The 25,642-nt window shown below is 39.1% G+C and overlaps 1 protein-coding gene across 4 annotated transcripts in view; it reads right to left on the reverse strand.

The window, feature by feature from the left end:
• The window catches only part of GRIA3 (glutamate ionotropic receptor AMPA type subunit 3), a 156,670-nt gene that overhangs the window by 113,230 nt on the left and 17,798 nt on the right, over positions 1-25,642 (reverse strand). For all 4 annotated transcript variants that reach the window (XR_012630640.1, XM_074882227.1, XM_074882226.1 and 1 more), the window contains exon 3: positions 8,721-8,960. Coding sequence is in view for 3 of the 4 variants with exons in the window: in XM_074882227.1 (XP_074738328.1) it covers positions 8,721-8,960 (240 nt within the window). In the remaining variant the exon portion in view is untranslated. The remainder of the gene's footprint in view (positions 1-8,720; positions 8,961-25,642) is intronic.

Consider the following 25,642-nt stretch of genomic DNA (forward strand, 5'->3'; position numbering starts at 1 on the left):
CCTGTTTTTCTTCATGAATGGACTGACACACTTATGTATTCTCAGGGGCTCCATGAAACAAGACACAAATTTGTTGCACATGTGCAATTACTTCACTTGTTGGAAAATGCTGCTGACAGTAGTGTCTGTTCCAACAGATTCAAGGGATGTTAAGGCATTTTGCCTGAGCATCTCAACACCAAACTGAACCCACTGTGCATACACAAAACTCGTAAAGAGGCACAAAGCTGCAGTACAGAATACCACCATGAACTCTATGCTGTTAGCCTTCAGCTGCATCTTAGTCTTGCCTGTATGACATCTCATGCTGGATGACTTTCAAAATTGATTCACTCCTCTTGTTCATAAGCTAGAAAAACGGTTTAAGTGATTACCAGAGTAAGCTAAACAAATAGCAGCTAATGGGAAAGATCAGGAGAAAAATGCTTAAGGCTCTCAGTCCACCTAAAAATCAGCCAACATCCATTCTCCTACACAGGGTCTCAATGTTTGTTTGGGGAAGGATCAGTAAAAGGGCCGCCTTCTGTATCTGTGTACCACAGAGACCAAGATAAAAGGAGTCTGTATGAGACTTTAGAGATTTCAGAGAAAATAAATGGAGAGTGATTATCAAAAGCTAAATTTAACTGTTCAGGCTCAGATTATTCCCAAACACATTTCGGCAGTAAAGTCAAACAGTAAAGCAATCCTGGAATATTTCAGTTAAGGTTCTGGCATGCTTCCTGAACAGTGCCTTAGTTCATACATTGTACTGCTGAAAGCAACGGAGCAGTGTGCCCTAAATAAGAATGTCAAGATTTGTCTCTCTGTCAGGGTAAATTACTTATATTTCATACAAACATCGCTAAGCAGTATCTATGACTTTCCATTCTATATAAATACAAATTCTAGGCATTACAAAATGGTAAAATCCCTCATTCCCAAAAGGTTGATAGTGAAAGAAACAGATCATTTTCTCATTGCACATAACTATATGAAGTATGATTGTTCTTTAAATCTAAATAATGGATTTTCTACCATGAGGGGCTTTATACTGTGTGTGTTCTCTATTGTACAAGAGCTTGAAACTCGAACCTGCATCACAACGTTTCAAGTAAAGTCATGCAAAAGATGCAACGTTTTGTGGCCTTGCTGCAAGTCACCTTCTGCTGACATCATGACTTAGAAGAAAATTTCTGGATGGCAGTTACCGGGGCACATGACTCTTCAAATGTACAGACCTGTGATGCCTGTTCCTGTGAGATGGAGGCCGAGCCTCAGCTTAGGAGGTCTTGCAAAGATTTATTCCTTGCTGTGCATTTCCCAGTATATAAAGATGTGAGAAAGGAGAATGAGACAGCTCATCTAGATAGGTACCTAAATGCTAGCAATTGGTATTGTCTACATGTCATCCCCATGATCCTGGGCTGCTGTCCAAAACACTTCTGCAGAAGAGACAAAAGACTTGGAAGAATCAAGGTTTGCAGTGATTCTTCCCTGTTTTGTCACCTTTGGTGTTTTATAGGCTTCCAATCATGCTTTATTCTTCACCACAGACTGATATTTACAGAAGATAACGTCAAGATTTTAATTTCTTTCATACTTTTGAAAGTGTAAGCAAAATACATGTCATAAACACTACAGGTGCAACCGAGAAGAATTAAACAGGTATAAACATACTGGCAAACAAGAATTGTAATTTTAAAATGGAACAAGCCTGTGTTTCATTCTGAGAAAACTGTGAGCCAGCCTTAAATCCTTTTTCCTTCATGCAATGGATTCAGACCAGTTCTTCAGCTAGTGGAATAACTTCCCTGCTCTGAGAATAAAGATGTTAATGAACAGCTCAGTTATTGATTCTTTTGCCATTTGACTGTTCAGCAGGTGCTGAATTCAGGGTTTACTAATGCTGGTGTAGCTGCTACCACCAGTTTCATTTTTCCCCTTTATTGAAGAACGATCTTTAGAAATGAAGGTAAAAGTTCCTGACATGCAGAAAGACAATACAGAGTTTAACAAGTGAGCTATGTGGTAGGAGGAGCTCTTTTGCACCTGTCTGCTGGTAGAAGGTGTTTATAAACAGGAGTCAGTCATTCTGTGTTGGATTATATTTTTCATTGCCGTTTTCAGCAGAGACTCAGTCCACCAGAAACCGACATTCCAAAACCACTGGGAATCCACCAGGTACTAAAGCAAGAGTCTTTTTAGATTCTACAAAAATGATCTTACCCTAGATGTTTTGCAAAAAATGTTATGCTCTACATATCGGTAATTTTCAGTGGAAAAAAAAAATCCATCAGTTTAATTTTGTGGAAGATATAATGAGCCTGGTTCAACATACCACTTCTTTTATCAGCTCCAATCTCTCATTCTCCAGGGAAAGTGGTACAGAAGTGTCTTGTCCTTTGATAGCAATAGATAACTAACCTCATTTTGTAAAAGCAGGACTAAACGGAAGAGTTATTCTTTGTCTTCAGCAGAAGCAGTGAATCAGACCTCATTGTCTTGTACTGAACCCAGTTTAAGGCAATTCAATGTCTTATGCATACCATCAAGCTTACAGTTGTACCTTTTTTTTTTTCCTCTTTACCTGATATTTCTTTATGCAACAGGGTACCAGAAGGCTTTATATTTAAAAGGAATAGGACAGTTCATTTTCAGGCCTGTATTTTCAGGCCTTCTGCATCCTTACGCATCCATTAAATTCAGATCAAATATTTGTGTTTCTGTGGCAGTAAGGATTAAAGATGTAACTGCTTTTGAAGCAGGTATTTTCAACTCTTCTTAGCCACATAACCTGGCTTTAGACGAACACTTCCATGCCTCAGCCTTCATCTAGCCAGTGTTAACCAAAACCAAATGACAGAAGAATTTCAGATTTGGTTACAATGCCATAAAGACTGTGATCTATCTGTACCTCTGTCTAGAGTGAGCTCCCATCGTGTAGGTATGCACTACACAAAGTCACCTTCCTGTCCTGTGATGACTCCTATGATCTGAAGGAAAAGGAAGAAGACTTGATGCACATCACAGAAATCACTTGGTGTGATTCTGTTTAAATGATCTACATGACAGAAATCAATGTCTTTGTGCACAGTAGGTATGACAAATCAAAGTAACTCAGGACAAAGTGCCTGTGTTGTACTGACAGATGGAAAATGAACAATCTGTACAAAACAGTGTTTCTCAGGCAAAAATAAACGTTACTTAAGAAACATTATGGAAATTTAAATAAACAAAAGCTTCAGTATTACAATCTACCATACCATTTCTATAATTAAATGAGAAGTACTTCACACTTTCACGCAACGTTAAGATGACTATGAAAACCACAAGCTTACCTCTCCACACATTCATACTAGTGTTACTCTGGTCCACTGACTTCAGTGGAATAACATCTGATTTACAGTAAAGTAAAGCAAGAGGAGAAACAGACCTGAAGACTGGAAATAAACCTGAGGTTTTTCATAAAACATAATCCTCACCATGAGATGCAAAAGGTGACTTTCCTGACAAGTACTACCCAAATTCTTAATAGCTTTCTGTATGTAACCCCATCTCATTTCATCCTGACATAATCTTAATTAGTCTTAGTTTTACTGCAGAGAAGCCTACCGAGGCAGTTAGCACCATATAATTAATCAGATATTTTGCACACATCACAGCAACCAACAGTGTCAACTTACTGATGTGAGTTAATACAAACAGAAATCAACCCTGCCTTTCCCTTTCACATGAACTAAAAGCATGTGCAATGAACATATGACTATTTCTTCTATACACTGCTTAATGTCCTTTCTTCCCTTAGCAGCCATTTCCTAATGCATCATTACTCTCTGCAAAGTATAATTTATTTCTTCTGCTGGTACTAGGAGAAGAACATGCAATTTGATATTTCTCTTAAATTTCAGTTTCTTCACAGAAGAGTAAGTCCAGCAACTGCAATAAGCAATGATAAGACATAGTTCTTGCTGCTGGAATTAATAAATCTCACATTTTATTTTTCTTTCTGTGTGCTTTAGCAGTTTTTAAGAAACTGAATTTTGCACCTGCACATAAATATACATTTGAGAGCACAATCTGCAACACTCAGTCATCTCATAGCAACAGAAAATAATGTACTTACAAATATAAACATATACAACGTACACACTAACTCACTGGATTAAAAGCTTCACAACCTATCTATGTAATTGTATATCTTAACTTTATTCTATTGTTTGAGATTTATCTTTTGTCTTCATTGCAGGAGCCAAACATCACAGTATTGTGCCTAATGTCACCCAGAGGGAAAACCATATGATTACACGATTTGATGGCAAAGAAGAAAAAAGCCACTGCTTAAGGAAAACAGTTTTATAAAGCTGATTCTCCATTCTCCTAAGCTTAAACTGAAACAGTTCAACAAGCAGTATAAAACCACAAGGTTTATTCAGTTTTGTATGGCATCTGTAATATGGTGCAGTATTTATTAATAGTAAATGCAATGTTTACTACATGGCAGTGTTTTGCTTCAGCAGAACACTGTAAAACTGCTTGCAAGAATTTGGTCCATAACTAATATTCAATGTAAGAAAGAGTAGTCTAATGTTTTGCCATTTCTCAGATTCTCAGAACAAACCAGTGAGATAATAATCTTCATAGAAAGGCAGTATTTAAATGATAGTTTATTTCAGGAACTGACAGTAAACTGCTTAACAACATCTCTCTACAGTGTTTGTGCCCCAAAGCAGTTAAGTATCTAAGATAGGAATTATTAAAAATTGTGACAGCTCTAGTGTTGTTATTTCCAATGGTATCTCAGCATAGGAACATGTACAGCCTATTCACTACCTGACACAAGAAGTCACTCACCATTATTACTGTTCAACCTTTTGGGATTTTTTTTTTTGTATTTTAAGGCCTATCACAAGAAATTTGCCCAGTGAAGTTCCCATTGACTGGAAAAGGGGAAACATAACTCCCATTATTAAAAAGGGAAAAAAAGGAAGACCCAGGGAGCTACAGCCAGTCAGTCTCACCTCTGTGCCCAGCGGCACATGGAGCGGACCCTCATGGAAATAATGCTAGGGTACATGGAAAATAAGGAGGTGATTGGTGACAGCCAACATGGCTTCACTAAGGGCAAATCATGCCTGACAAATTTGGTGGCCTTCTACAACGGGGTTACAGCACTGGTGGATGAGGGAAGAGCAACTGATGTCATCTACCTGGACTTGTGCAAAGCATTTGAGGCTGTCCCGCACAACATCCTTGTCTCTAAATTAGAGAGATGGATTTGATGGATGGACCACTCAGTGGATAAGGAATTGGCTGGATGGTCGCACTCAAAGAGTTGCGGTCAACAGCTCGATGTCCAAGTGGAGAGCAGTGACGAGTGGCGTCCTCAGGGGTCGGTGTTGGGACTGGTGCTGTTTAACATCTTTGTCGGTAACATGGACAGTGGGATCGAGGCACCCTCAGCAAGTTCACCAACGACACCGAGCTGTGTGGTGCGGTCACACGCTGGAGGGAAGGGATGTGCCATCCAGAGGGACCTGGACAGGCTGGAGAGGTGGGACCCTGCAAACCTCATGAAGTTCAAAAGGCCAAGTGCAAGGTCCTGCACGTGGGTCGGGGCAATCCCAAGCACAAATCCAGGCTGGGTGAGGAGTGGATTGAGAGCAGCCCTGCGGAGAAGGACTTGGGGGTATTGGTGGATGGAAAACTGACTGTGAGCCAGCAATGTGCGCTCGCAGCCCAGAAAGCCAACCGTGTCCTGGGCTGCATCAAGACAAGTGTGGCCAGCAGGTCAAGGAAGCGGATTCTCCCCCTCTACTCTGCTCTCGTGAGACCCCACCTGCAGTGCTGTGCCCAGCTCTGGGACCCCCAACATCAGAAGGACATGGAGCTGCTCGAGTGGGTCCAGAGGAGGCCACGAAGATGATCAGGGGGCTGGAGCACCTCCCCTGCGAGGACAGGCTGAGAGAGCTGGGGGTGCTCAGCCTGGAGAAGAGAAGGCTCTGGGGAGACCCTATAGCGGCCTTCCTGTACTTAAAGGGGGCTGCAGGAAAGATGGGGAGGACTGTTGATAAGGGAGTGCAGGGATAGGATGAAGGGTAAAGGTTTTAAACTGAAAGAGGGTAGATTTAGATTAAATATAAGGAAGAAGGGTGGTGAGGCAGTGGCACAGGTTGCCCAGAGAAGCTGTGGCTGCCCCCTCCCTGGAAGGGTTCAAGGCCAGGTTGGACGGGGCTTTGAGCAACCTGGTCTAGTGGAAGGTGTCCCTGCCCATGGCAGGGGGGTTGGAACTGGATGATCTTTAAGGTCCTTTCTAACCCAAACCATTCTATCATTCCATGGTTCCATGAAATTAGGCAGCCTACTGGAATTGCCAAATGTTTCAGGTGCGGCCACCCACAATTACTGCTCATCAAACAAAGGAATCTAATGTCTATTTCTCAGTACCTAACTGCCCTGCCTCTCCCTCCTATATGAATCTTCTTAATTTTAGTGTTGGAAAAATACAGCAATGATAACTCTGGTAAGACTGCTACCAAGTTTGTTTTAACCTAACTAAACCAGCAGTAACTGAAGGTAATCAATTACTTGGTTTTGTTCTTGTTTTAAGAGATGGCAAATATGTTATCAAACAACAGCAGTGAGGATATATGTATAGGAAGGAAAGATAAGATGTCGTAAGTCCCAAACAACTCAAAGCCTATCAAGCCATCTAGATGCACTGATGCCTCTTCCATCCTCAAGACACAGTGTCCTTCTAACCCTGAGCTACTTTTTATAATCCTAGTCACCTGTGCTTTCATCTAATTCAGATTTCATACTCTGACACTTAGTCTGAATGTCTGACATAACATACAGCTAGCATAACATGCATGTGAGCCACAGTAGGTTCACAATACGATTTTGATTAGTAATTTTAAGACTGTGAGTAGGATGTGAATGGAGGTCAAGACAAGGGGCAGAAGGCAACAGAGGTAAAGTCAGATTCCTGGGGCTAATTTTGCCAGCTAGAGCTGTGTTTTAATCTGGGATTAAAATCTTAATATGAACACGGCAAAATGAAGCCTAGACACAACCTCAACTGTTCAAAGGGATAAGTCATCATAATAAACTCATGATTAGACTGTGTCTACCTAAAGACTGTACACACTGAGAAGTGTAAATAAATGCAAGTCTGAGTCTGCAAGTCTTCCCTCATGACTTCCGTTACTATCTCAGTCTGACAGTCATATCATCTAGACAAGTTTTAGTGAAACTCCCACTGTTTTGGATGATTTTTCCAGTCTGAAGTGCCAAATTTCTTATTAGGCATGATCTTGGATGACTGATGCATCCCCTCTTTCCAAAGCACTTTAATAGCCTTAAGCATGGTAACTTTCATCAGTCCTGGAACATATGACATTTTACTTTATCACATGCTGTAAATTTATCGCATTTGGTCACATCAAACCTTTCTTACTCAGGCAAATGGCATATTCACAGTAACTTTCATTTAAAAGTGGACTAAACTAGAAATATGGATGTTTGGGTAGTGGTTTTAAAAGATTTAAAAACTAATGGCATTCTTAACCTCTACATAACTTTCCTACTTGATTTCATAGCAAGCGTTTTTCAACACTAGAAATATTTAACATCTCCCAAATCATTCAGAAAATTCTGAACTCTTGGCATTCATCTAAAATCAGGTTAAAAATTACTTTCTTTCAACACACGGTATGTCCTTAGTTCGGTGATGATATTAATCTTCAGTGTGAAAAGCATAGCCACAGAAGACTTGATCTTTATCAATATCAAGTAGACTAGGGTATCCAAATTTTGTCATGGGAGCCGGGAATGGAATCTAAGCTTCTTTAGCTCTATCCAGACCCCTTTGATCTGAAGAAGGTCTTGGAATTGTTAATCATGAAGCTGGTGAGAAGGGCAGTGGCACATCTACCTGATGCAAAAAATGCTACCCAGGTGAAATCTGCAACCAAGCAAATTCTGTACACTCAGAGCGGGTGGCAACAGCTGCTTCACAGAAATATGCAAGATTCCTCACAAAAAATGGTTTCTGATGCTTAGATCTCTTTTTGACAGGATTTGCTACCTTTGGTGCTTCTTAGTAGTTAACAATTGGCTTAATCATGAAAACACTGGGTTTTATGTTTTCATTTCTTGTCATGTATCTATATTAATCTATGGATATCCATGTGACATATCTAGAGCATCTTTTCTCCAGCAGAGCCCTAGAGCATCTTATGCATTATATTCTTAGACCGTTATTGATGCCTAGACATCTCCAGAGTGTATCTTAGCATGGATTGTCTTTGTTCAGTAACAGGAGAAATGCGCGTTTATGTGAAGTGGTGTGGGATTTGCAATGTCACGCACAGTGGAAGGTCTTGCCTAACAGCATACTTCATAATGGCGACTTTATTTATTTTGCAAGGACTCAAAAACCCTGGCAAGTGTTGAGTCTGCGGTTCCATGGAAACCAGGTATTCCAAATTGAATGCTTACACTGCTAACACTATCCTCCAGAAAGGAGGATACAAATAATCTACAAATAATCAGAAATATGAAGATGACTTCTTTTCATTTACTCATTCATTTTAGTTCAGAATAAACTTGTTTTCCAGGGCCGTGAGAATGGGCTACCTGCATCCAGAAGAAAATTGGGATGGGCTGCGCATACCAATTCTGGTAATACTTATAGCAAGTTATGAAATAGAAAAATCACTTAACATGATGGTGCTTACCCCGTTCTGTGTCATAGAGGTACACAAACTTTTCCCACTTGTAATGAGTCAAGAGACTCAAGATGGCTCCTTTTAATGCTGGCCGCATCTGGATGACAAACTGCACATCTGCATCTGTTGGGAAGCTGGGTGTGACGAAAGATGTGTGAAGGGCTCCACAAAATGACGTCAGTGTGTTCATTGACATCTGGTCATAGAATCCAAAGATGGCGTAAACTCCTCTGGAAAACTGTGAACAGACTAACAGAGACAGACAGGGGTGTTAAAATATGACATATAATGAATGCAAACTTTCAAAGTATATTTGAAGTAAGCCTTCTAAACAATCCTGAAATTATTCTGTATGATGCAGCAGATGTAATGAATTAATGAGATAATATATACTAATTTCAGTGTAGCTTTGAGTCGTACCAACTTCATCACAATTAAACTGGCCTGAGCACATTTTTTATTGCAATTTGGCCTGCTATATTGTTATAATCCACTAATCTCCCCATATTCTTTAAAAACAAATGTGATTACGTTGCTTTTCTGCAAAATACATTCCCTCCCTTGAGTAGCACCTTGAGGGCTCTGTTAGCAGCTATGTAACAAATGTTAGGTCTGCCTAAAAGTCAAAATGTTAAGATGTAGATTTTTCCCGTTATCCCACCTTGATTCTGATCTGATTCAAAGAAATCTGGATGTTTTATTCCCTTATAGACCACAACTCTGAAACCTCCATATGAAATCTGGGTGTGGCCTTTTTCAGTGAGAAATTATGGTGGCTTCTTAACTTAAGTGTTAAAATCTTTCAGAAGCAATTTGGAAAGTGTATTAACAACACCACAAATGAGGAATACGTATTGTTGCTTCACGGGATGAAAGTTGATATTTCTTAACCTGGAGGCTTTTAGTCATTATCCATTCTGGAGTCCTGAGGAACTCATCTAGCACCAGAAAATAATCAAAATGCAGTCAAAGATGTTTTGTTTCACATGTACTTATCTGGGGAATCACTTCACTTCCCATACTTTATAGAGATTGAACAATGACCATTTTGGACAAAAATGAAAGTATTTCAATTTACAAATGTGGTCAACTTCATTGGAGTTGCAGAGAAAAGAGTTTGTTGTTCAACTCTGTAGGAACAGAGTAAACTTCTTGCGAATGTGGGTTCTTTCCATGGAGGGAGGCCGGTATGTGAGATGCTGGGTCTCTGGTCCATAATAAAGACTGTATAACTGAAATACACTACAGCATAGTAGCACTTATAAATCAAAATATTTCTGGACTGAGGTGAACAAATCCCATTTATAATGAAAATAAAGTTTCCCAGAAAAATGTTCATTCAACATTAACAATTTCACTTGTCAAGAACTGGATTTAACAACAATTTTCAGCTTGCCCCATTAACCACTTTTACCAAAACACTGCATATTTAACTTTGCAAAAAGTGAGGGGAAGCAATTACCAGTAAAGAAGACATGACTTCTACACAGAAATATACAGCATCGTTACTTCCGAAAGTACCATCATGAAACATTTCCTACCATAAATGCTACCATTCAGAATCACTAAAGCCTGTTAAAGTAATTTTAAAAAGGATTCTCCACAATATCAGCTCATTGACACAGCATCAGGGATAACACCTCAAATAGGCAGCCAGGTGTGAAAATTCGATTTTCTTCCTTGAGATCCAGATGTAAAAATAGAAATGCTATTAAGGAATTTCTTTAAGTGTTTAAACCACTGTAACAGGACATGACCAGTCATGGTTACCAGCAGCAAATAACAGCTGGTGTAGACAGAAAATAGACACACGAGGCACAGAGAGGGAATAAGAAGTAGTGATTTCTGAAATAAAAAGTTTGTGGAAGTTTTCAACCACAGTAAAGAAAAGCTATAAAAGAAGTTATAATACAGCAAGAATTTATTCCCAGAGGCATGACTGAGGAATTAATACACTGTTTCAAAAGGCATTTTGTTAAACTATATACCAGCAGGATATAAAGTAGAAAAGCTACCATAAAAATTATCTGCTGAAGTAACAAATAAAAGGCATTAACTTACAGGTGGAAAAAAACGGAAAAATAAAGACTACAGTAGTAAGTCTGGCAGTCTCCAAATCATTTCAATGGTGTGTAAACCCTCTAATTCCATGGGAATAATCACTGAACTCAGGTTAGCAGAGCTAGGTGTCCTCACATACACTGAGTGAGTACCTCACATATCAAGCTTCTTTTACATATTTATTAATGACCTAGTTTACCAGTTTTGTCATGTAGATTCTGTACTGCAGAGAAGAGCAAGTATTCCAGGAAACATCCCTTGCAATGCAAACAAAACATATTCTCAAATGTCTCCTGACCCTAAAAACCCAGAGTATTTCAAATGATCTTGGGTTCACCCGTTATTTCTTATCAGGTATAAGGTTCAGGAATATTTCTGAACTGTAACTCCACTGAAATGTCTTAGATTTACAGGGACACAGTATCTGAAAAAGAGAGTCACAGGGGGGGTGAGAAAGCCTAACGTGCTATCTAAGTGTAGGACTACAATGGAGAATACAGATTAGTTCTTATTAGCACTGCCAGTTCCTACACTCCATAGTCAGCAGAGAGAATAGGTGCAGTGCTAAAGGTAACTGACTGCAGCTGGCTCCAGCATGGACCAGTGCCTCTGGGAACCAGCTGAGAACTGGTCCAGTCTGTGCTCTTTCTTGTTCTTAGAGATAGGCACTGTGGTCAACTGTTTGAAAACGGTTCAGGGTCTTTGTCCTTTGGACAAAATTCTGTCTTGCATGGCTGTTTTAAAACAACGAATTAAGGTATATCTATTTTCATAGCAGATTGTGCTCATTTATGCGAAGAGTTCATTTGTGAGTAATCTGAGGGGAAAAAAAAAAAAAAAAAAAGAAAATCAGAGTCTGTGAACAACCTGACGGTAAGCAGGACCTTCTCCAAACAATACCTAATAGCCAACATGGAGCTGCTGCCTGCATGGAGCACCCAGTGCAGGTAAGAGCTTCTGATCTGGCCTTTCAGATATTTGCAACTTTTTTCCTGAAAATTCTGGAGGATAACCAACAAAATCTTCTAACAAGTGCACCTCCCTGCCCAGTCTTACTTCCCCTGATTCAGGCTTGTATTCAGATCTTTAAGATTTAACACTTTTACAGACTGTCTTAGTTTTAAAAAATCTTCATCTCTTAAACTCCCCTGCCTATTTCTTATAGCTTATTCTTCTTGACTATCTATTCTGCATGCACTGTAGGGTGCCAATTCAATTTTATTGGCCCATTTAAAAGGCAAAATAAACCTTTGCTTTTATAAGGAGAAGCTGAAAGACCAATTATCTTGGTCTTCAATATACATTTGCATTTTTGAACTCACAATGTTGTTTCAATTTTGTAGCATTTGGTCTTTTGTTTAGTTTGTGACTTAATCTCCTAAGTGATCAGATGAACCTATTGAACACCTATGTAGCCACAGCCATATTGTTACCTTTTTTCCAAAAAAACAAACATGTAATTATATTCATATTAATTACATTATTATTCTAATATCACTGAGCCATAAGCAAAATTTTAAAAAGACTAGCTGAACCTCAGCTTTAAGCTCTTTCTACAAACTACTTTCTACTGACAATCAGAACAATCCTCCTGTTAGAGTAAGAATTTTGGTATTTTTCCTTAATTAATCACAGTTGACTGATGTTTGTTTTTCCCTATCTGAAAAATGCAGATGGCGAAACACATATTTTGGCTGTTAGAGAAGTGATTTGGACAAATCCTGATGCAACCTCATTACTCAAACAAAAAGTAATTTTTTTTTGCTGAGCTATGCCTTTATGAAACTGCTCTTAATTGTAGTCAGTAATACTGCGGATTCGCATCTGTTTCCCAGGACAGCACATAACCAAGCTGCTTTATAACCTGATCTGAAAAAGTTGCAACCTCCACAAACAAGGGACAGAGGTCCTGAGCAGCAGTTATCCAACAAGGGATCATAATATACCATTACTTTGGCATTAGGTGCAAGGTGAGTATTCATTAACAGAGACTTAACTCTGGGCTTGTTCTCAGAACAAGTTAGCTGCCATATACCATCATTTTCAGGAGAGGACGGGATGGTATGACAGAAGCCTATGAATTCTGAAGCATGTCAAGACAAGATAAGGAACTTTCAGGTCATGACAGACTGGTGTTTCCTGCCAAGGAAGGAAAATGCTCAGAGCCAGAATGATCACAGTGGTAAGCAGAATTTGCTTTAAAAAAAAAAAAAAAAAAGAAAAGACGACAACCAAAAACCCCCACCCAAACCCAAATAAATAGAAATATCGTTTCTGCACTGAACAACAGCTGAGCCATCCTAAAAGTCAGTGTAACTCAATGAATCCCAGCCTTCTGTTTTACTAGCAGTTCTACTCTCCCTCCAGTCAAAGCAGCCCCACTACAAAACTTGCTAAGATTAACCAGTGTTAACCTAACCAGTCACCAGTCTGAGTGGATTTTTTTTCACTCAGACCCCCAGAAGGCTCCAGGCCAGAACCTCAAAAGATACCCTATTTCACACAAGTTATTAGATGTTTTGTGTCTTTTCACTTTTTTTTTTTTTGCTTTCTGATGGTATTTAGTTCTTCTATCTTTCAGTGACTGTGAGTATTCCTGACACAGCAAGGTTGTGTATGCTCTGACATTTCTACTATCTATTGCCTGGAAGCTAAAGTCAAAAGTTCTCTTACACTTTTTTTTTTTTCTTTCCTTTTTTTTTTTTTACTTCCAGTTGTTAGTATAAACAACTGAAGCGTTACTAGGAACATTCACAAGTAGGTTTGGATTTTGCTTGTTTAAGGAAAAGATGTATAAAGCCATCAGAAGAAATACATTAATGGATGGATATTAATATACCGTTTCTACTAGATGATTTCATTAACAACTGACTTGCAAAAGTCAGCAGGATCCTCCCAACCATGGCACACAGTGCACTTCTGCCCAGGGTGTAACAGTCTCGTAGTTTTGGAGTCAGGGGTTGGAGGTTACAATACCTCAGACACTATCCCCTCTTTATTACTGTTTGTAGGGACAAGTAATTCCTCCTTTGTTCATATCGATTTCTTATAAAGTGGGTCTGACAAAATTAACCTGTGTCAAAGGGGCACTGTAAGACCTGCCTTACTGATAATCATACAGCTCTTTGGGATGAAAAGCACTGCAGGAGCACAATCACAACTGACATTATTGCGTGTTGCTCATACCAGTTTCTTGGTTTTGTGTTCTGTGTTTCCCTCAGCTGTGAAATAATTTTATTCCCTCCACTTTCTTCTGCCAATTGTCTTGGATTCCAGACAATTCTCACTGCCATCCTCTGCCAACAGACTAATGGGACTACTTTATAATGGAATAATATACAGCATATCTCAGAGCAGTTGCTATTTTCTATCTAAGGCTCCATCCTATGACTTCCTTGCTGTAATAATGCAAGGGTTATCATTAACGTCACTTCATACAGTAAGCATGCAGGCTCTCAGAGAGACCAACAATGCCTCTACTGCTTTCTTCCCCTTTCGTTTTAATACACTGAAAAGGCACACACTCTCCACCTTGAGCCCTGAGGAGATCAGCACAGCAGTGCCCCTGAATGCAGAATAAGCTACTTTTGGAGGGCTCCAGGGATTCAGACTTGAGCGCTTCCTTTAAAGACAAACTCATCATACTAAAAATTAAAAATGAAGTGAACCACATTTACCTATGGCCAATAAAACTAGCTTTTACATTTAAATTGTTAAGACACTGAATTCTGTCAAGAAGAAAATATTCCACCGAGTTGTTTAAAATTCAGCTGAGAAAAGAAGCATCTCTGAAAACATCCATTTCTGAAAGAGTTAATAGTGAATATTCCTGGGGGTGGGAGGGAACCAAGGAAGTTACAATTTGGAATTAGATACAAATCCTCCTGAGATACTGGCTGTAACATCACTTCTCATCCTACCTAATAAAGGATGTGTTTTTACAAACATAAAAAAATCCCCCCAAAACAAACAAAAAAACCCCAAACCCAAAACCTCACAGAGGACAAAACAAGATTATGATTTACTCTTGTTACATCATTTATGGCAACAGTTTTCTCAGTGATTTAACTGCACTGTGTTCTAGCTAGTTCTCTTCATAAAGAACTACTCAGCTTGTTTCGTTCTATCTAGTGCCTTCTTCAAACATATACACTTGTTCATTTTGCATTTCTTTTGAGAAGAGCCAATAAAATAAAAACAGTACATTTGGGCACTGGGAGGGGGGTATTATTACATTGCAAATGAAAGGCATAAGGATTAATCCATTCATATCTTACAAACCATTTACTGGAAAGCAATCCAAAACAAATGTCCAGATCCAAGCATCTTGACTCTCTGGTCCAGGTCCCATGCAAGATGACTTTTGTCACCCTATCACAACTCTATTACACGTTATTAAAGGAGTCTTTGTTTCTTACCTTCTTTTCAGGATGACTTTGGAAGCCTGATGACAATTACAGCTCCTGGGTGCTGGGTGCCATACAAATACATCAACACAACCTTAGTTTTCTTCAGTATGCCCAATTATTTATGATATATATGACTCGACTCATTAAACTTTACACATTTTGGCCTTTATATATACTGCTACAGTCAAATAAAACCCTAACAATGTACATGAATTTGTTGTGTGCTGCATCTTCTCTTCACACTGAAACATTTGTGTGGATTTTATGAGTGCATGAAAAATGCCAGCTTGCAACAATAAAAATAGGCCACTCAGGCTGTAACAGTGCTAGCAGGAACACCAGCAGCACAGTGTCTCATGCACACCATGATGCCAATAGGTGCCTATCGAGACCTGCAATGACTGCTCACGAGAAATAAGTGCATTATCTGAAGTCAGATCCTTTTAGACAGAAAGGCTGACGAAAGGCACAGTTTCAGAAAGCACTCAGAGAAAGGTAGCTGAAGTTCATTCAGGTCTGATGTACTTTGTCCATTAGCGTAACTTTACTCAGACAAAGGTAAACCAGGACCAAAACCTCTCTGACCCCAAACTGCCAATTTGATGTATGGGCAAATAAAAGCTTTGGTATTTAAAAAAAACTAGCTAATATATTTAAAATGTCAATAACAAGGACATCCTTGAGCACTCAACTGTAAGGCAGACTGAAAGTCAGGCTGAACATGACCTTGATTGTCCGGAGAAAGCTATGCTTAGCTTTCTCAAAGGTGTTCTTCATCTAGTCAGAGAACATACCCCAGGTGGTCTGAGTGGCCTGGAACAGGCTATGCTACTTGGGCTGGTATTACCTACTCAATTTCCATTTCGTTCGAAGCTGCCTCCAAACCTAGCAGTATGTAGAGTCTGAGTTACCCCTGTTTTCAGATTACTGGCCACAAAGCTAAAAAAAACCCCAAAAGCTTAGTAGAACCTTGATGAAACTCAAACACAAAATGAGTATCTTGTCCTGCAAACCTACCAAATTACAATGTATGTTTCACTTTTCATTAAGAAAAAAAAAATAAATCGCTTGCCATTCACAATCTCTGTATTTACAACACACTTCTGATGGTGGAAGAAACTCCGTTTCCAGGAAGAGTGTCGGCCTCTTATCAGTAGGTCCAAACTATAAAAAGATTTTAACTGGGATCACTATGACACACTGATTTTTTTTAAAACACCAAGCATTCAAGTTCTATGAGAACATTCCTTTTGAAAGGCTATGAATCAGATTATCATGGCTCAATTTGAAGCGTACTCTATTGGAGTTTGAGGGAAGCAAAATAGGGGTTTAAAGCTTAAAATGTATTAAAGATGAGAGGAGAGATATACATGCCATACAAATCAACTGATTTTTTTGGGAGGATGATTTAAAAAATGTTAGGTATTTGAGGACTATACTGAAGTATGTGCTGATCAGAAAACTAGATTATCTTGCTTCTGTCTTTACAAAATGGAATTCAAGCTCCCAGAGCAGGCATCACAAATTATAGGCAAGTTTTCCATTTCTAAATCCATTCTGGCAATCCATGATCTTCTACTGTTAACACACCACCTTCCATCCTGATCCCACCACCCACACAAGCTGCTCACAGGGGAGAATTCCTTTTAGTTTTGAAGGGAAGACATCCAATACATACCAGACAGTTTAAAACAAAAAGCTCTTAGAAGACTTTGTAACATTTAAACCTGGGTTCTGCAAAAATGTTGTGTTATTTGTGATCTTTTCCGCTTACTGCCTATGCTGGTCCTGACACCAAAGGAGATACTTGTAGGAGGAGCAGCAAGCAGCTTCTCTTTGTAGACAGTTAAACTCACTGCTGGAAAGAAATGGAAAGGCATCGGTATCTGCCTTTTGTGCTTTGATGAAGAGATGTTTCTGCTCAGTTTCTCCAGGATAATCAATGCCTTGCCAACAACAGCAGTATGTGCAATGCCAACACTCCGCTCCTGACAGGCAGCTCCACAATCCTGGATGCTTAAGACTTCAGGCACCGGCCTCAAGTTCGGGGAGTGTCAGAGACTTAACATGTGGATGTAAAGCAGTTCATCGAGCTTTTGCCCTTTGAGAAAAGCTTAGTGTATCCTATACACAGAACCACACACCCCTTTCTCCCTGAAGTGTGAAGATGAGCTAACACTTGTATGAGGAAGCCAGAGGACATGGCAAAGTTTTCCACAGGAGAGTCTAAATATATTCACAGCAAACAATGATCACTTGTGTTCTTCACATCCGACACCCAACTGTTTCATGACTAATTGCTGCAGAAACATGGACAGTGTGCATGCAACACAAACATGTAGCACACACTTGAGTTAAATAACTTGTTTCCATCTGTTCCACCATTTGAAATGCTTTTCATTTTAATCTAGTATGTTATGCCAGCATGCTATGATCACTTTGGATTGTAACTGTATCTCTTATTTTCTGAAGCAATTTTTCTAAAAATGTTGGTCAGAGCAAAAATATGAAAAACCCTATTCTTGCAAAAGTTATTCTGTTATAAAACACAAGCAGATTTAGCAGCCATTTACTTACAGGCAGCCAATATACTCTATTAATATGCATATTCTAATAAACACATAGTAACATTTAATAGTTTAACATAAAATCATGAACATTTATATAATTTTATTCAAAGAAGTAAGAGTTCCACAAGCCACTAAGCACTCTGCCTTGGAAAAAAAAAAGACATGTTCAAAAAAGTGTTTTTAATGTGGATTTGACAAGATGTTGCAGACCAGGGAATATCCAAGTTGTTACTGTTACCATCTTCAGACACAATTTATCTCACATACTTTGTCAATACTTTAAACAAGAGACTAAGAGAAAACCAAGCGCTTTGTGATATAAAGAAAAAATAAGTCACACCCATCAGAAAACAGCATCATTTCGCAGTTGAGGACGTTAGGCGGAACACAGGGCTGAATCTAAGTGCAGCAGTTAAAGGCAATGCTGTGCCTCAGAACATCAGCAGCAGCTATCTCCAGCACGCCAATACTCTGAAGTGATTTCTTATTTCATTGGAACATCCCAGTATGGAGGAAGTAAAAAGGCGGAGGCATATTATTAAATGTATGCTTGTTCAGCAGATTCTTCCCTGAGTGATTTCAGAAGTTGACTTCATTCTGGGCCACTGTGGTGAAAGGCAATAAATCAAAACAAGGCTTTGGCAGTGTGATGAAAGATGAGCTGAGTCTGCTGAGGTGGTGCCATTTATAGGCCTGTGGGGATATATTACAGAGGAGGAGATAGAAGAGGCAAAATGGCACACACACCTGGAATCACTGAACTGGGTAAAATTCACCATGAGGTAAAGGCCAGGATTAAGGTTGTCCAAGGAGAAAGGGGATGTGATCACCAAAACAGCAGCTGTGCAAGCAGCCTCCAGCTCTGGAGGGTTTCCAGCTGGCTCTACGTATGCAGAGCATGGTGCTGGCTGACAGACAGCCCAGTTTACCCAAAGCAACAGTCCCTAACACTTTCCTGGAGGCTCTGCAACAGTATTCCAGCAAGCAGTGTCACTGAGAGTACATCTTGGACCAGTGGACTGGATTTCACATTACTGTATCTCCTCCCCCTGTTTACTCAAGGTTCATGGGACTACACAATTCTCATCCACTCCTTGTGTCCCACTACTGTCATCTTATCAGTCTGAGAGACTTCAGATCAGTTAACACAGAAAAGGAAACAGAAAGGCTGTGAAAACCTGGCTTCAGCAGTCAGGGAAATCATTTGAAGATGCTCCTTAAGGGTCCAATAAAGTACCCACCAAGGTCATTGGAGAAGCTTCTATGGACTTGAGCAAGCTGGACTAGAACTGAGAGGCCTATTCAGTACATTGAAAGAGCAAACTACAGAACCGCAAAACCAAAATCCCAACTCCCCTTACAAAAACAAAAGCATCCACCCCATCTAGTTTTATTCTTGGTATCATTTCTATCTGCCTTACAGTCCAAAGAGTCCTTCTTGCTACCAGCCTCTTGGACCTTCACAATCACATCTGACAGCAATTCACAGACCAGTACCCTCAGCTAAGCCAGTGCCTTATTTACAGGGAACAAGAAGAATATTATTCTGTATAAATTATGCATAATCACTATTTATCAAGCTGGGTTAATTGGCACATAACAAAAGAGTTGTCTGGTGCACAGCTGAATATTGTGGAAGCCAAAATTGATGGAAATGGTACAGCAAAAGCCTGATTGTGAAGGAAGAGTCACATTGCTACATGTTAATTCTTAACTGACTGCTGCTCTTTCAGAGGAAGAGAGGGCGGTCAAGTGAGGCAGGCCTAGTTTGAAATTATTTGTTAATCTCAGAGGGTTTGGACAGACTATTGTAGCTTTAAATACTGCTTCAAAGTCTGCTCTCAGCCAGATGCATAGTGTAATGTTAACCTGGTGCAAATCCATTGTTTTTTTGTGCTCCATGAGACTCTGCTGAATTCATAAGCAAAAATCAATCTTGTTAATCATCAACAGCATGAGACTGACCTGTAGGGGTACTTGTGATGGGGATAGAGAAGTGGGATTCTTCTCACATCTCTTACCAGAGAAGAGCTAAATGCCTCACACCAAAGCCAGACTAGCAGCCCAAGAGGTCCTAGAAGTCCTCATCAGAAACACGTCATGACGCAGCGGCAGTGTGAGGCAGCCCTTGAATTTCTCTAGAACTGCACACACCTGAAGAACCACAGCTTCATCAACCTTATTCTACATGCACACAATTGCTTTGAGATTGAGAGCAAGGTTTTACTCAATATCCTAGATCCCAAAGATGTGTGCACAAATTTAAGCACATGCTTAGGTGTTTTGATGAATAGACACAGATTGAAGTATGTGCTCAAGACACTGAATCAGAGCTGAGGGTCAAATTATGAAGATGCTCACTCTAGTAGGAGGTCTCCCTTCAGTGATGCATTACAATCTAGCTGTACTAGGGGTATTCAGATGATTTATTCTGATTTACACCATGGCACTTCCACACTTCCCTATTCTCTTCTCTACTAACACCTACTAAAAATCTCTCCTAGCAGGAAAACACCTGCAAATCGATGACATCAAAGAACAGCTCTTTCTCCCCACTCTCTCTCTCAAACTTGCTAGTAGAGTTAACAGAAAATGAGAAGACTCAGGTAACTTCCACTGCTGTAAGTTAGAAGCTCTTTTATTCACAACCACCATCCAGGCCAGAGAATATTGCTGTGATCCCATCATGTTTGTGGTCTCAACAGCATAAATGCAAATGAACACAGAACCACAGATATTTTTAACAGATTTTGGATTATGTTATCTCCATTACAGCACTTCTATATTGGAAACATGGTTAACAAACATTAGCTTTCCTTGAAAATTGTGTGACATTTACCAAAGCTTTCAAGCTACACACATTGCTCACACCATGGCTTATCATCAGTGGGTTACAAATCCATGCTTTGCATCTGCATCCTCCTGTCCAAGAAGCTCATAAGCCTGAGTTCTTGGTGCCCCTTGGAAAGTCTGAAGTGACTCAAGGAAGAGAAGTTTTATGTGCAAAAGCACCTTCATTGTGTTTTTGAATCTTTACTGCAAACATCTGAAGTCGCTGGCAGTTCTTTTGACTGAAAAGTGGAATTTGATAGGTGAGGCTGTGTGTGCTGCGTATCAAATAACTCACAAAGGTTAGTATTAGTGATGTCATGAAATTTTGTTCTTTTGTATGTACAGCTAACCAGTCTGCTCACTGCAAACTTTAGTATTTTCACATTATGAGTTTCTGGTACATGATTGGATTTAATAATTTGTACTGCATTTCAAACATAGGCCTGTTTTTATGTAATGTTTCTTTGCATGTAAATAAAATACATACTTAAGCAACCTTGTTGTTATTGAAGTAAATACTTTTTCAGCCTACTCTTTAATCAGCTATATCAGGCCTACTTTCCAACTCATTCCTTGGCCTCTTGGTTCACAGATGTGCTCCACCCTCAGAGACACATTAGCATCCTTAATCCAAATCCCTCTGTGATAGTAGCGTTTATATTAGAAGTATCTAAAAAATTCTCCTCTCTGGCTTTTCACAAGAATCACTAAATCTGCTAACACCTTCTTGTACATCAACAAATTTCAAGCATCCTGCAAAAATACTGTAAACTTAGGAAGGAGAGGAAAACTGAGGCAGGGGGAAGTCCAAAACAACAAAGGAATCACAATGCTATCCAAGTCTTTTCTGGTCTTGGGAACAAAAACTCTAATCCTTACGGCAGAGGATAAGTATGAATTTCTAAAGAGCAATGCACTGTGCATCCTTCCCTCAGTAAGTCACTTCAGTGAACCTCCCACGGCTCTCAATCAGTCCCTGCCACACCATAAGGAATTAGTCCATTCAGGGGTTTTATTCACCCAAGGAACAAGCAGATGAGTCTCACCACCAGTGTCTCAACCACAACTGTACAATACTCAGATGAGTACAAAGTTGGGGGAAACAGCCTTAAAAGTGGGTATCTATATGACAGTAGTCCCTAAAAGCAAATCTACGAGCAAACAGCTTAACTGTAGCAGTCTGGATAATAGGTGGCAATAAATTTCTCTGTCCTAAGGAAAGCCCTCACACAGCTGTACCATAGCTCTAGTTCTGCAGTAAGGTGCAGGATGAGCTCTTTCAAGAAGACCATCATCACCCTGAAGGCCTGTCCCCATTGCTGGTCATCCCTTGTTTGCAGTACCACCTCTTCTGGGAGGTCAACCACTGAACAAAACTGCACTAAGGACAGGAAGGATCTTACCAAGAGATGACAAACTGGAGAGAAGCGCTGCCAGTTCTGGATGACACAACTACGCTCTGCAGGTAGGGAAGCCCTTATTCACAGCAGGCACAGACTGAACCATGGGAGGAACTGTTTCATGAACTCAGTGAACTCGATTAATTCTTCATCTCCCTTTCAATTAAGCTTTAAAAAAAAAAAATCAGCTTGCTATGCACAACAGAATAGAAACTGATACATGACTCCAGTTAGAGACTGTAAATAACACCTTACTTTAAATGTACCTGTGTCCTACCAAATATAAATGTATTAAATTTCTGCTTTACTAATTTCTTATAAAGTAATTCACAGCATCTTCCAGGTTTTATAGATTAATGACTGAATTTTAACTTGCAAATGTCAGTGCCAATTTCACTTTAAATTTACAATAAATATTTTTCTTTTATTAAAACCAGTGTAACAGTCATCAAGAGAAGCATTCATGTCATTCAGTGAGAAGCAGCTCATCACAAACTTACATTTCAAAACAGGAAATCTCTCTCTTTATACCCCCCCCCCCCCTTATGTAATTCTGTACTGCCTATCAAAATAGCAGACAACAGAAAGGACTACGATAATGTGTCTTTGTTTAAACTAATACATCATATGGAGCTAATGTTAGGCTATTGTTAGTGAATCTTCCTAGTCTGATTTTCAAACAGACTGACAGCATCAAACTTTTCAAAGCAGACCATCAACAGATTATTTTTGGACTTGAAAATTCTGTTGGCCTTGTAACAGATTTATTTGGTGAACTCAGGTAGTAAAGCTTTTTAGATAGATTAATGGACTAAGTGGAGTGTCTCTCCAGACTATAATAGAAGGCATAAGAGACCTCATTTTCCAAGAAATGTCAGTTATAGGCACAGAAGACGTCTTTGTACTCTGATTTTCTCCATATATTTTCCATTTACATGAGCCAGTCCAAGCCCTTCTTCTCACTGGCAATGTTATCAGTGAGACAATACCTTTCTATAACAAAAATAGCATAGAAACTTGCATAAGAAAAATGAATTTGATAACAATAGAATGACTTTCTCATAAGAATTTAATAAATTGAAGACATGAAGATTTAAATCCTCCAGTAGAGCTGCATAAAAAGGACTGATGAATTCATCAGCTCTTCCAAGCTTCCCAAAGAAGCCCAGACAATATTTCTTACCTCCTGTTCTGCAGAGATCACCTATAAAAGAAAAACAGGCATTCAAGTCCCTGTATTATGCCATTCTTTGCCTCTGGGACTAAACTCACTGTTGAATCCGCAGTAAGTAAATGTGAAGCATTTAAAAATACTCTCGATTTGTTTCTAATCTTTCTCATTAGAGTAATACGCTTGTAATAGCCCTTCTGGTTAGGAGCATGGTTGTGAACCCTGAAGTTACTGTGTTAAACGTATAGCAAGCTACTGACCTTTACAGTTTTCCACTAAACCAAGAAAAGTCTGGAAAAACATGCCAAAAATGCAAACAGAGTTAGGATGTCAGTCCAGTATTTCAAGAATTCTTGAGACCTACAGAAACCACATCAAACCAACCAAATGACAAACTCCATGAACTAAAAATTCCCAGATTATTTTGTAACCATCAAAATAATTGAAAAACAAACAAAACCAGCCCTTCCTGGCTACCCATTTTTCCATAGCTTAGTGCAACTAGTCCTAAATTAAATCCTATTGAAGCCATCCTATTTCAGGAAAGCAACCAGGATTTGAGTTACTGTATTGGAACTGTTTATTTTTCTTTGTTCAAGCAGAAAATCTGTGTTATCCCAGCTTCTTTTTCTCATCCTCTTAAAATGTATTTGTTCCATCCTCAGCTGGATACAAAATCAGTTTTTAAAGATAATTTTCAAGGCAGTTTCAGGCCTTGCGCTCAGCCCAGCTCTCAAAAATTGTTATGGATTTAACAGCATACTTTTATATACAGTTCTTCCTCTTTTTCTTGGTACTGTATAAAAAATGAAGACAGAAAGTGATGGGACTAATTAACACAGGGACGTAATCCTGCAACAAGTCAGAAATTGCTGTGACTTGCAAAAATAAGTGAGAAAAAAATAACTGTTTTTTCCCCTCTAGTTTATTCCAGTGACAGTCATGTTGGTGCTATGAGTAAGGACAACAGGAAACAATTTTACACAGTGTATATGTAATCCATAAATTCACAGCACCTCTTTAAGTACAAAACCTTTGTGATTTTATTCTGTTTTAATCTATATTTGATAAAAATCTTTCATCCCATCAAAATTTTCAGGTTATACATGGATTCAGATGATGGCCAGCTGATAGGAGCCTCCTCTTTACTCTGGAGGAATCAAAATACTCTGAATCTGTCCTTTTATTGTGTTGAGGGACTATGGGAACAGAAAGAGAGATTGACAGAAACAGGATAATTCAGTAGCCATGAATATATGGATACACACTACACATTAGTTCCAAAAGAAGCAAGTATGATTTAATTTCTGTTCTTCAGAAAGAAAACTCTTCCATAAAATCTACCCATGATACAGTAATTGAAAATCTTTCAAAACAGCACCAGCAAACACGCCAAGGTCGTGCCCTAGAAGGGAGTACTTTCAAGCAATTTCACATCTTAGAAAGAAGCACAATTTAACTCTCTTGGCTCTGGATCCTTTCCAAAGCTGTGGCTTCCCTTCACTTTCTTGGTTCTCTTCTTCCTCCTTCCCAGCCCCCCAAACAATTCTCAAATAAAAAATATCCTGCTATCACACAATTAACTTTGAATAAAAACATAGAATAGAGTATATTACTAGGGAATGAAGAGAAACCATCAAACTACCACAATAAAAATATTTTCTTTTACCAAAAGGACAGTTGAAACAAAGGTAAGTAAGTACAGTATCTAGGATTTTCATGACTTCAGCTAAGCAGAATAAACGTGCTGGGTCAAGCCAGTAAGTGAAACTAATCATGCTGTACAGAGCTGTAGTCTTCTGACAAGCCACATTCTGAAGTCTCTTTCTAAAAGCGTTGTATCCACAGAGTCCATTCAAACTTCCCAAATGAGGGAGAGAATCCAAAGCACAGTCAGTTAATTAGAGGCAATGATGTGGGAAATGCAAGATAATTAAATTCTTCTCCTAAAAGATTTATTTCTGAGTATCAGTTTTGGGAGACCAGAGGGAGCAAGTGAGAAATTCATCTCACCCTGTAAAACTTAACTCGCCTTTATGAGACTCTTCTCAGAAATCAAGCAATCATACTGTTGCATAGCTTATTAAGAGACATTTACAGTAATATTACACAACAATGCTGCTGTATATATAATTTTAAAATTTTTGTCCTTGATATAAGCAGATGTTGTCGGCACAAACAGGAAATGTGCATTTAATCCATGATGCAATTGCAGTGGAAAAGAATAAAAAAGCCAAGTTTGATCCAAAAGAAAAAAAAAAATTATAAAAAAAATCGAGACTTTTTTAAAATGAGGAAAATCAACCACAAGAGGAAATATGATTTAGAAGGTAAGGGTTCTTCTTCTGAAAGAGCATAATCGGGGTTTCTGTGTTTAAAAAGTTAAATTATGCCTAAGGCTAGAAAAAGCTACTTGAATAGATGACCCTGGAAAGATTGCTCAGGTGAAAAACTTGTGCTCGTGATTAGATCTGAAAAATAACCAGTT

Source organism: Strix uralensis, chromosome 13, assembly GCF_047716275.1.
Source record: "Strix uralensis isolate ZFMK-TIS-50842 chromosome 13, bStrUra1, whole genome shotgun sequence".
Taxonomy (NCBI): Eukaryota; Metazoa; Chordata; class Aves; order Strigiformes; family Strigidae; genus Strix; species Strix uralensis.